At 32.8% G+C, this 13,809-nt stretch overlaps 1 protein-coding gene across 1 annotated transcript in view; it reads left to right on the top strand.

Moving 5' to 3' along the window:
• LOC127837408 (uncharacterized) overlaps window positions 1-3,496 on the top strand; it is a 57,990-nt gene extending 54,494 nt beyond the window's left edge. Inside the window, exons 3-4 of the mRNA XM_052364472.1 lie at window positions 2,274-2,365; window positions 2,948-3,496. Coding sequence (XP_052220432.1) covers window positions 2,274-2,365; window positions 2,948-3,129 — 274 coding nt within the window. The 3' untranslated portion in view covers window positions 3,130-3,496. The remainder of the gene's footprint in view (window positions 1-2,273; window positions 2,366-2,947) is intronic.
• Window positions 3,497-13,809: the final 10,313 nt, after the last annotated feature.

The following is a 13,809-nucleotide window of genomic DNA, read 5'->3' as shown; positions in this document are numbered from 1 at the left end:
ACAGTTGACATACGATACACTTCATAATGACACACGCTTTGGTAAATCATTGTTTAAATAATACGTGGATATCACGTTACACCTGCCATTCAAATGCACTATACATAGGTAACAGTCTAGTCGCAAACTGAAGTATAAATACGCTTCACAAATAATCACCTTTATACGTACTTGATGTTCCGATCTGTATTGGCGGAAATTCATCGGAACTCTAAATACGTCAATTTTGTATAAGGAGCATAGTAAAGATTACAGTATGGACGTTTGTGAGAATACGAACATGATGATGATTTGGGATTGACCAAGAGCCAGTTCCTCCCTAGATAATACTTAATTTTATTACAATCACATACATCACAACTTGCTTATTTTAAAATAAAAATGTTTCAACATTAAAGTAGTTTAGCCACTTGCCGTAACAAAGTGTAGTAACGAGTGATATTCTTCAAAGTATAAAATATTTGATTTTTTTTAAATTACTCGGTGGTTATTCTTTATTCAAAACTATATACTGGTATACAAACAGTTTACAAGTATGTAGAACAAAAACGTTGATTTACCGTTTGAACGCATATGATTCACGCACAGAGTCTATCTTTACATGAAATGAAAAACGTCCGTAACGCTGCTAAAACTGAGTTAGTGATTTTCTAGATTTGAAAGGATGAATTGGTGATCTCATTTAGCTAAATCATCAAAGTGTGAATCGTCCCCTACGGACCACATTCATTGTAACTTTGGATAAAATATACAATAAATAATGATAATAATGTATAGTAAATCTAAAAGTTAAATCACACACTTATATATGGTTCACTCTTTACTTTTTGTATTTGTCCACGGCGTTAACAATTACCAATAATTTAGTTACTTATTATTTCATGTTTAACGCTTTTGTTTTAAGCTACCTGGTCAGTGTTAGTGTAAATGGTTGCAATGTATTGCTGCCAAAAGTTCCAAATATAGTGTCTTTGCTCAGTTAGACAGATTCATTATAATAACGTATAGCAATTAATATACTACCTAACTTTTTTTCTCTAAGAATCGTTCCATGAATTCTTTATCGGGGATATCGCTGTATAGACTGTTCATTAGCAAAGTTGACCTCACATGGTGTTTTTTTCTTAAACACAATGAAGGCGACTATTTTAACTGAAAATTATTGATGAACAAATGACCATAAACGCGTCCATAAATAATATCGGGATGAAGTTTTGTCTGTTATTTTATGCAACACAATATATTCAACAAGTATTTATGGCTCGCGGTTCGTTATTTGATGAAATTAATTGTTAGCGTATAAGTAAGTTTAAAAGTAAAAATGAAAGATATAAACGTAGCAAAATATCAACCGTTTAGACGACAAAGTAGTATAATCATTAATAGTATGTAATTGTTTTAAAGTAAACAATTTATGTTGTGCATTTGCATTTCTTAAACATGTTCCTTGTAAATAGCAAACATACTACCATTATTTACGTATTTCACCGCTGCGTCATGTTATATTTGCAAAAACTTTCAAGCTTTTTTTATTTTTCAACTTTTACAAGAAATATATAATCAAAAGCAAGTGTGATGATAAATAATTACGTTGAAGATAAAACGATGAACAATAGTTATATCAGAAACTTTACGTTATTTAAAATCACACCGTAAAGTGTGTTATTTTCATACAAATACCAACGTTTGCAATTTTTGTAAAATAAAAGAACTACTTTAAAATAGCCTAAATGGGTATATGTCTGTATTGATTTTCTGGCAATTAATACTTTCAGAATGACGAATCAAGGAACCTGGATACAGTTAGACAGCTTCACATGCCCAGCAGCTGGTTGTAGCGCAAGGTAAAGGACATCGTACTTACCACGCAAATATTTCAGACTTTATAATAGCATACGTATATACAATCCATGTAATATAATATGCCGAATTAAATAGATGATTTTTTGAAAAATGTTCGTAGTCAGGTAATTTATGTTGGCTGTTTAAATATCATATATGCATCTTTTTAAAATATATTTTTTTAACCTGAACAAGCCTCCTTAAGGCCTCAAGTGTATTGAGGTGTATAATAAATACTCATCGCAAGATCCGCTTGAAAAAAAATTATTTACAATTGTATGGGATTAAGAAATATATTTAAACGTCGATGTATGTTATGTGTTTTGTAAGCATGTTTGACGACATAACGTGTGCAGCAAAAACAAACTTTTTGCATTATTTTACAAGTTTGTCTCATATTCCTTATGTAATTTACCATTTATATTCATTAGAACAAAAGGGAAATGGGTCTGTGCTACAGATAATTCGGATATGTACATCAATGAACTGGGAAAAATGAAGTGTTACAATGGTACACACATTGGTGAGTAGCTTGTAACTCAAATTAATCCTTTTGGATTTAATCTGAATAATCAGTTATATAATGCATAGTTATGAAATACCATTTAGACTATTCATATAAACTGCGTTTGCATAAATGCGAATTTTATTCAGTTGTATACGTTATCATCATGTCATCATAGGAAAAGTGGATATAACGGGTTGATCGGTTAAAAAATTTCTTTTTAAAAAAGCATATGCGTATCGTTTGAAACACTTCCAAACACAATTGTAAGGTTAAGCTTTGGCATTTTCTATTTTTAGTTTGGTTCACCGAATCGAGTGTTATAACTAACCTCTTTACAAAATCCATCATTCGAATGCATTGCGCAATCTGTCATGCCCACAAAACGTATTTCTAAGAAGTGGATGGGTTTAATTAATCGTTTCATGTTACAGTAGAACAGTATGTGTACTGTCGTCGCTGCTTATTTATTATTTTTTGTCAAATTCTCTGATACCTCTATTACATCCATCGGCGGTTTAACAATACTTAAAATATCGAACCAGTGTAATCAAAGTTATTGACACTGACATAATAGAATTACAAACTGGATCCTTTCAGCTGATCTCTGCAAGTGGGGATGGAACTGTGGTAGCAGCTCCCACAATGGCAAGTTTGTGACTGCGGACTTCGAGGGATTCTCATTCGCACTTTCACAGGCGGTACAACTGATGACGAAAGGCGGTTCTGAATGGGTTTCAAAATTGGTTATCGAAATTGGAAAACAATACGGCAATAAGTGAAGCACTTTTTCTTCTGTTCGCCAGGAAAGTAGGCTTTGACCACATGTGAAATTTAAATTGCTTTTACAAACGTCATTTCTTGATTGAAGAAGGACATTCGTTGATTTTTTTTCGAAATGAAACAAAACATATATATTATAATGCATGACGACAAATACAAATATACGAATATATGTCATTTTTGAAGCATAGTTCTTTAATATATTATTCACCCATTTATTACGCGAAAACAAACCATTCATACACACCGATACTAGAGACATGATTTTTATATCCATTTGTCTCAATACGACTTTTTTTTTCTAATTAACATGCTTTTTTTTAAATAATAAACTTTTAAAATATGAAGACATACAAAAGAGGCAACGGTTGTTGTACAACTATGTTGTGTTTGTATATGTATGTGTTATCTGTTTAGCATGTTTGTATGAAACTCTTAAAACATCTATTGTCATTATTGAAACATAGCGTTAGTTAGCCGAAGTTGTGTGATATTCCCTGTGAATTTTTATATATTAATAAATTGAACAAAGTAATATAAACAAATCAAATAATATTTAAAAAGCGAAAAGATGTATTTTCGATAACATTACAAATTACCTGTTATAAGGCGTTGCGATCTGGATTTTTGTATCGACAGCTATTTTTAAAGCTCTTTTCAGCTTAAATGTTCGACAGCTATTTTTAAATCTCTTTTCAGCATAAATGTTAAACTGACACGGGCCGCAACAAATGCAAAACGATGTTTAAAAAAAAGCTTTGTGGTTTAATGAGACATGCACGCATAACAAAAGAGAGTTTTATGGATTTAAGATAATCTCTAAATGTTAGCTCTGTAATGTGAACAATACTGGGTTTTAAACATGCGAGAAATAAAAATGTCTGCCTTAAAAGGAATTTCAAACGTGATTATTACAATTAAGAAAAAAATACATAAGAGAAAATAAGAAAATACCATTCGAAACATTGTTGGTGACACATACACAGATATCAAAACAAACATGGTTCAAATAGTTATGATATCAACATGGGATTTTTTTCTACCATTATAGACAATAATCGAATTATGTGTATAACATGCAATTCATGCGTATTACACTATTTTACAAGCATGTTTGTGCTTTTACTGTAGACGAAGTCAGAAACGCGATATCTAACATGTAACATTATAAAAGCCGTGAATTGTTCAATAATGTAACCGATTTCTTTATTGATTTGCAAGAATTTTATCTCCCTATAATTGATGTCATTTCAAAACATATTTTCTTCATTTTAACGATACTGAATGAACAGTTAATGTGAATCTGTATTTAATCCTATTAAATTCGATTTCAAAGACAAACGATGTACGTCCGATTGTATTTGTATCTTACAAACCATTATCAAAATATACTGTTGCAAAAACATAAGTTATATTGTGTTTCATTGACTATGTCAAGGAAATTGATATAGTTATCACAAAGCAATACAGGTACAATGATTTAATCTGTCAACATGCTAACTATGATAACACATATAAATGCATGTTTAATCATGTATATAAACAAATATCATATTTTCTTTCAATGAAATACGATAGCTATTTTGCTTGAAAATTATATAAGACATGCTATAAATGTTAATAATATTTTCTAAATTTGCATTTGCTATTGGTTTGTATGCTATAATTTGCGAACTATATACTGTTTATTTACTACTAAATCAGTAAGTCGTCCGAACAAACTCAACGAAATGAACATATAAACTTCTTAAATGGCATGTTAAAACAAATTTTAATAAAACGAAATAGGTATATTTTAAATAGCTGGGGAATTTAATCATTTTCAGTAAATAACGATGGTATCAATATTCGTAATGGTTTTGTGTACCTGAGAGTAAAATTCCACGACATTATACATATTTCCAATACTGTTAAAAGAATAAAGGAACAAGCATTAGGATAATACAATCACCTTTCATTGCTTTTTTGCCTTGTCAAAACAGATGTCAAACCGACTAGCTATATGTGATTGTTTAGTAACGCCAGTTATACTGTATGGCCCTATAGTATGGGGCATAGATGACAACCCTGAATTCGATTCAATACATTCTTAATTATGTAAGATTACTGTTTTGTTTAAGACGATCTACTTCTAACTGTGTTGCGTTATTTGAATTGGTTAGATTCCCTTAAGCCGTTATATGCAAACATAGGGGATTGCGTTATTGAATGTCAGTTGTACATAATCTAAACGCATTATAATGAGTATTTAGGGTACAGATAAATATATAAACAAATATGGTGCAAATTGTTGAAATTAACTTAATACAACATTTGCTTTGGTAGTACGCTTAAAAAGAGTATGCACGATTTCAAATATTTATGAATTTATATAAAATGTGTTAAAAACGTTTAATACATATATTTTAATTTACATTTTAATAAAAGTTCAGAAGAATATGTGTCAAAAATTGCAAAATAAGCCAGATATTTTATTCTGCATTCGAAAATCTTTGTACAGTCGAATTCGCCAGCATGTATATCATACATGCACGATGTTAATCTAAAACTTAGTTATACGGATCATTTTAATTTCCTGCAACGATATCTATTCATACGACACACGAACACTAACTCCGTGAAATTCAAATTGTTTTTACATACGTCATTTCTTGATTGAAGATGGACAGGCGTTTTTTTTTACAATCGTTGAACTTATAGCAAGTTATATCGTATATTTCATTCTTGAATATATGTCATTTTTGAATCATCTTTAATATTTAATTAATATATTATTCACCTTTTATTTGTTCAGATGAATGTTCCGTGAAAACAACCCATTCATACACACCGATACTAGAGACATGATTTTTTTTCTAATTACCATGCTTTTATAAATAATAAACTTTAAAAAAATGAAGACATACAAAAAAGGTAACGATTGATGTACAACTATTTTTTGTATGTATATGTATTTGTTATATGTGTAGCCTGTTTGTACGAAACTGTCAAAACATCTATTTTCATTATTGACAGGTAGCGTTAGAAAGCCGAAGTTGTGTGATATTTGCTGTGAATTGTTATATATTAATAAATTGAACAAAGTAATACAAAAAATCAAATAATATTTAAAAAGCGAAACGATGTATTTCAGATAACATTACAAATTACATGTTTTTAGGGCGTTGCAAACTGGATTTCTGTATCGATGTTATATCGATGTCATATCGACTTCTATTTATAAATCTCTTTTAAGCTTAACTGTTAAACTGACACGGGCCGCAACAAATGTAAAACGATATTACATGTCATGGTGGATACTGAGGCGGCGGTTACCCTGGGTTCCAGTGTTAAAATTAGTTTTCATTACGAGGGAATATCAAACTAATATGAACTTGCGATGATATTTCACTTGTGTTCAGAGAACGGGAGTGTGCTCGTTCGGTGCCAACTGGGCGCAAAACTTTCATTTGGATCATCGCTTTAAGATTTTTGTTTTCCGTTAAATGCAGCGAGTTCGTCCGGATGTCTGGCCGGTTGGTGAAGTTGTGTTCTTCTTTTATCGGTGAGGATCATGTAAACATAGTCTTGAAGATCGGTACATGTTAGACGGTCAAGTTGAGCAGCTGGAAACATTATTAAATTATTTTCTAAAATAATATGCCTCTCCTTAAAAACCACAACATATCTTTAAAGATTTGCATTGTTTGCAAAGCTGTGTCTCGCGAAACTATGATGAAGCGCTCTTGAGTTTTTTAATTCTGGGGGAATTTCCTGCTGCGGTTCAGCAAGCAGATGCGGAAGTGAGAGTCTTTGTTGCAAGTCACGTACACAAAGAGGCTTGCACTCGGGTAAAGGGCGGCGCGCGCTTTTCGCAGGCTTCTCTATCGAGTTGCATTCTCTGATCTGCTTGCCTCTTCTACATTGATGTCTCTTTGTATTATATTCTGCCAGGAGGTGCGATCTTTGGTCAGAGTCTTCCGAAGGTGTCTGTATCGATGCCATAGGCTTTGAAGTTTCTCCTGCATGCATCCTTGTACCGGAGGGCTTGGTGACCCACGGGTCGCGTGCCAGTGGCAAGCTGGCCGTTCATGACGTCCTTTAGTATGTGTCCAACCCCCATTCGGCGCACGTGACAGCGGATGCGACGTTGTTTAAAAAGGGGTAATAGGCTTACGATCTCAGCACGTTCTAGAATTTCACTGAGCGCGATACGATCCTACCACTTAATCCCAGAATACGCTTTAAGCACCGCATATTAAATGTTTTGATGAGTCATTCATGTCGCATGAGGGTCGTCGAGGTTTGGGTACCGTACAGCAGGTTGCTGAGGAAACAGGCCCGATATATCCTAATCTTGGTCTTCTCTGTAAGAAGCTTATTGTTCTAAACTTCCTTTCCAGTCTGGCTATAGAAGCTGAAGCCTTTCCGATGCGCTAACAAAGCTCAGCTTCGATGGACTGGTTTCTGCTGATCTGCTGATGGCGAGCCTAAGGTAGATAAAGTCGTCGACCACCATGAACACTGATAACTAAGCTGGAATATGCCAATTGTCTGGCTGGTACTGGGTTAGTTGTTTCGGTCGTGGAAAGTTGAATTAAAGGGTTATGGTTAAACTGTAATGATATTCTTCCGTTGTTTGTAGTATACACTGTGTTATGGCGTAAAGTCCTACTAAGAAATAGTTGCCATGATTTGATAAATGTTTGACCAATATGCGGACTACGCAATATTAGCAATAAAGGTCAAACGATGAATTTATCATAGAATGAGATGTAATTTAAGTTGTGTGGCAAAGGAGCTATGCCTGAATTTCTCTGACCTTTAAGTGATACATGTATAGATAGGTACACATCCCATACTAATTGGCCCGGAAGAAATTGTTTGATAGTGAAAGGTAGAAGGATGGGGAGGAGCTAAAAATGAGCAGGAATATGGTGGCATTGACCGTAACGTCTTGGGGCCGTTTTGACTGATGTTTCAACTCAGCCATGAACCAGTTAACCAGCGATTGTGGTTTCCTGTAACACGCCCAGCAAGGCTGTATTAGTTTGTAGCTTAGAATTATATCTGTGGATCAACAACACCGTAGTTCCAACGGATGAAATCCTCACCAATACATATACAAGGGTGAGTATACTTTTGCCCATAGCACTACGACGGAGTTCATTATTTACAACTTTATTCCTATGTGTGCATGCTTATAATGTTAAGATTTGTTAAATTTTAATACGAAATTTATAAAATGTCGTTCAGGTTTAAACTGTATTTTTAATCAAATAAATATATTCTCAAAGAAAAGTAAGTTTATAATCATTAAGTTTCTGAAATGGAGAAAAAAACATGTTTAACTATTTACGTCAATTTTTTTATCTAGACCTGATGACTCCTTAATTTGATAATTTGAATGTTTTATGAGAGCCATAAACCTGTGCCGGTCTTTTATTTTAAAGACGTTATACTAATTTTAAATTACGAGTGAATGCCACCTGAGGTTAAGGAGACCCATTCTACTACTCGCCTGTAAAGATGCAGCATTTCAAATATAATAAGTAAACTTAAAAAAACCATAAAACTTGCCGAAAGTTTGTGTTCGTTAAATTCTTAAACACATTTATCGTTAAGGTCGAATCGTCATTAGATAACTTTTCTAGGGAATTGTGAATGGTCTAGATTTGGACCTGATGAATCATTGCATGTATGAAATTAATCACTTCATAATTCGATATATTTCGGAAGTTAACACGCAGATGCATTGTAAGCTACTTAAAGTTAATTGCCGATATGCATCGATTTAACGTCAAATCCGGGTTGGTATATTTCCATCTAACCTGGGTAAAACACTCTGGATCAGGAGACGATTTATGCGGAGGATTTTCTGCATATAGTAGATTTATCATGATTTGCGTAAAAAATGTAACACGATGTGTGCGCCACTTGATTGATGACCGCAACAAATTGACTAGTAATATTAAATTTAGATTGAATGTAACAGAACAAAATCTGAACATGAAGGGAAATTATCAGTAAGTGGATAATCAACTTGTATTTGTCTGCATTTGTTTAAAAACACACAAAATCATTGTTTTGATACAAAGCATTTTTGTCTCGTTTCATTATTTTACTCGCAAAATTTAATTTCACAATCTGTTTGTGTAACAGCTATCATTCTCTGTAGCTTTTTGTTTATTTTGATTAAATCATTTGTTAACCTTAATATGTTTATTTTTTATTTTTTAACTTTAAATTTTAAATGACCCATTCAATCTAAAATGTTAAAAAGTACCTTTTCATGTCTGGTTTTGGCTTATGTTTTCAGTTTCCTGTGTGACATGATCGAGGTCAAACAACACCATGTTTTACTTCCAAGCTGAATATTCAAACACCTGATGGTCGCATATTTAAACTAATAAATACAGTTTATTCTGATAAAACGCTTGGTGGAACTTAATCTCGCAAAGTGCATTAAGTTTCAATAGACTAATTTACCGAGACTCGAAATATGAAATTTATACATCAAGATGACTTACACGTTGACATAGATATCTGCCCATTTGTGGCATTTTAAATGATGGATTGTGCTTTAAATCATAAATTAATTATAAAACCAGGAATAATAAATAATACGATTTCAGGCCGATGAAGACTGTTTATTTAACAGATCATACAAATGAAGTATACATATGTGTAGTCGGAACGAGATTTAGTTTGTGACTAACAGTTCCGTAGATGTTCTTCGGAAAAGCTTTGTGCGATTTGACGCCGAGGCATATTTATTATAAGTACAAAGCTGCACTCACATTAAACAGTTTTATGTCTGTATTTATACTTTAGGTATCATTTTAAATGTGTTATACAGGTCTTTGTCAAAAAATGAATTTTGTGATTTTGAAATAAATATTAAAAAATATTCATTATGGAAGCTTTGTAAGATTTCAGGCCGAGGCAGACTTGTTTTTTTAAACAGAAAGGTACATATCTACCCGTTCCTTAAATTGTACAATAGCTTAGTATTTCTTATATCATTTAAAGGTACTATACAAATCTTTAGTATGAAGTAAGCTTTGGGATTTAACTTAAACTTCCTGGTAGGTTTTTAGATACATGTCCTAAATGAAGCCTACAGTTTAAGATAAAGATGTACAACGTGAAACAAACATTGTAATTTAACTTTCTTTATCATGGCTCATCAAACTCAAGCAAGATAAACGCCTTGAGTAATCATCCGCGTTTGAGACGAGCTAGAAAAACGAATTTATCAGCTCCAACCGCACACGATGTCCTTTGTGTGGAAGAATGCGCCAATCGGTATGCATCTTACACCACTTCTCTGCAGAATGTAGATAAGATTATCATGGACAATCAAGACCTTAGTCATGCTGAGTTTAATTACTCTTAAAACGAAAATGATTAAACTTGTTTTGTATGTATTACCAAATACCATTTAATGATAAAAACTATGTTGTGTTATTTTGCAGTAATGTTTTGTATTTTAAATTCAATCAACGACTGCTCAGAAGAAAAGTACCGACTTTGAACGCCACCTCTGAACAGCATAGAGCTACTTACTTAAGAATAAAACACACTTGTGCTTAACTGACATTATTATAATATATTGTTCCTTTTCTGAATTAATTGCGAAATACGTAATCAATTCTGATATTGCACTAATGACGTAATCAATTCTGATATTGCACTAATGACGTAATCAATTCTGATATTGCACTAATGAAACCTGACACTGAGGCGTATTTAGTAGTTTTACATTTTCCTATATCCCCATTTCTATATATTTCATATGTATTCCATTTCCAGTATATTGATTTACCCTTATAGAAAGATCAAATAATTGTGTATGGCATAAACAAGTAATTATACACAGTTTATGCTTCAGTTCAATTGTTTAAATTAAACATGTATATATATACTAGCCTTCTTTCAACAAAATTATGTGCATCATCAGACTTATTTAGACGGCTCTCTGACTGAAGATCACACGCTGTTATATGTAGGGAATGTCGTTAACCGCCCATGGGATCTTGATAGCGTTGTTTTAAATCATCTTGATTTATGGTGTACAAATATAGTCTTAGTTCATTACTTTAAAGCAAAATTAAACAAGGAAAATAACACGGACAATTAAGTCATAAAATGGATTGTGAGGTTTATTTTTTCTGTCCGGTTATTGCGCATTTGATAATAACATTTAGGTAAACAGGTTCTTGAAGGTCAATACCAGCGAGTAATCTGTCTTCACTAAATTTACATAAATACCACGTCAATATAAAGTTGCAACAGCTTTCGCACACATATGTCTATTTAGCTTGTTATACAAGGATAGAGGGTAACCTGATTTACATATAGTTTGGACGAGATGATTCCAAATCTTCATGTATCACTGTTGTTCACGCTGATCAAATTGTCAGGTAAATATCTTTATATATCTTACATTAACATGTTTGAAATTATGTATCACGTATTTACGTATCGCAATTTATTTGACAATTCATACGTCAGCCATTTTATAATAATAAGACGACATAAATTGATTTCTTACATTTGGTACTAAATATTAAATAAAGAAGTTTTCGTTTTGTAGTTGTCCATATGCAGTAATACACCTTGTATCAACGCTATGTTATCTACTGTGTTTTATCTGCATCAGGTGTTTCTGGACAACAATGCCAGGATCCCTACTATTCAGGAGGATTTAATCAGGGGTGTCTAGGTATTATAATGCCTTTATCCAATTCATCTAATCGTGCTCGGTAACTGAACATTGAGAATGCAGTGAAAATATTGCAATAAATTTGATAGCGTTTACGTTTAATTTTCGTTAATTTGGAATTGACTGATAGATATGACGAATTTGTGTATACTTTACACGTAATTAAGTTCGACAATTAGACGAAACAGAAAGCTTTTACTTGGTTGGCTTTCAGCGTCCGGTATCCGCTTTAGGTTTTCGGTTGCGTAGCGATATCTTGATGAATTTAATTAAATATACTATCTTATGCATTCTGGTGGTTTATTGTTATTTATCATTGAATTAATACTGATAATGTATGGTTTCAAACTGTAAACAATAACTGTGAAAATTATCGATAATTATCACTGTTTCCGTTTGTTGAAGTCATGAGGTCAATTTCCCAGCGACATTCGCCAGTTAAAATCTTTTACAATGTTAACAAACGTTGGAAAAAATACAAAAGTAATAATCTGTAAGCACAAAATTAAAAGAAAATTTGTTTTATTCGATGTAATATCAATTTTAATTTACTCGTGATCATAGAAAAAATATTTTTATTCGTTACTGCGCCACTCGTGAAAATATTAATTAATATGATTATTCTTGAATTAAAATCGATATCCCACCCAATCCAAGAAATATCCTCTATGTCCTAATGTATAACATAAGACCAAGTTGGAAATTTTGAAATAGTAATAATCGAAATAATTGCCAATTTTTAACACAGATTGCCGATATTAAGCTAGACAAAAGTTAATTATTCCGTTATGCAAGTCGATGTGTGTACTCCAATTATTTCGGTTAATTAACCTGAGAACGAATGGCTAAACGACTTTAGAACAAAACAAAAGCACTTAACAATTAGGTACAAGCAAAGGTTACCCCTTTTATGTATCAGTTTAAATTTAAAAAAAGAATGTGTTACGATAATGCATAAAGAGCGTAAGTATTGAGATTATTTGTTTTCTTATATTGCAAAACGGTTTACGATGAACAAATCGAACGGAACTGAATATTTGTATTACAACGTTTCTTCAGTCGCAGATACCTTAAGATGTGCCTTTTTGTACCGTCTTAATCGGGACTACCAAAGTATTTTACGACATATTTTTTAGTCTGTGAAGCGCCTTCACCCTCGTGAACTTTGCAAAACTTGCTCATCTATAACGCATGACATTTGGAATAATACACTGCGTAATACTTGCCAGCAGCGATGGGCATTGCTGTCAATGTTTATTTAAACATCATCGTAACATTATACATACATAAAGTAATAAATGTAGTAAACAACATTTAGATATCTGTGTAGTGATATGTTATAAAAAATATAGGTTTTTGCTTTTTTCAGTATGCCCAGATATTAGAAATTGTAAACACAGAAGCTGCACTAGTGGGACCAATGTTGTGTGCAAAGAATGTGATGAAAACAATGCGATATTCAAAAGGTGGAATAACGATAAAGAATGCAAACGTAAGATATAATTTTATAAGATTGAAACAGACGTTATACATCAGCGGCGTTTACATCTGTAAATATACACATGGACGTATCTGTGGATAAATTGATTATCATCCTTATATGTTGTATCTATCTTTGATTATTAAACGGTTAAAATCATTTGTATTACAAACAGGCATGTGCGCTTGGAACATTCACTTCTGTTGGCCCGGGTTTTGCACTGGAGGTTTGACCGAGAACTGCGTGTGTGCCAACGGTTTTATCAAGCGGTCAACAATAGACGACAGCTCATTAAATGCCGGCGAAACAACATGTCAACCGAATACGCAACCTAAAATTTTGATATGCGATACGGTGGCAGTGGGTCCAAATGGTGAAAAGAAACGCGCCAAAAACATAAATGCATCGAATGCTTGTGAACAAATGATTGACATGTTTGGGAACTTTGGGCCAGTCAGGATGGCATTCATTATGGAATCTGAATTCCTTGTA

Source organism: Dreissena polymorpha, chromosome 7, assembly GCF_020536995.1.
Source record: "Dreissena polymorpha isolate Duluth1 chromosome 7, UMN_Dpol_1.0, whole genome shotgun sequence".
Classification (NCBI taxonomy): domain Eukaryota; kingdom Metazoa; phylum Mollusca; class Bivalvia; order Myida; family Dreissenidae; genus Dreissena; species Dreissena polymorpha.
This window is presented reverse-complemented; position numbering and strand designations above follow the sequence as displayed.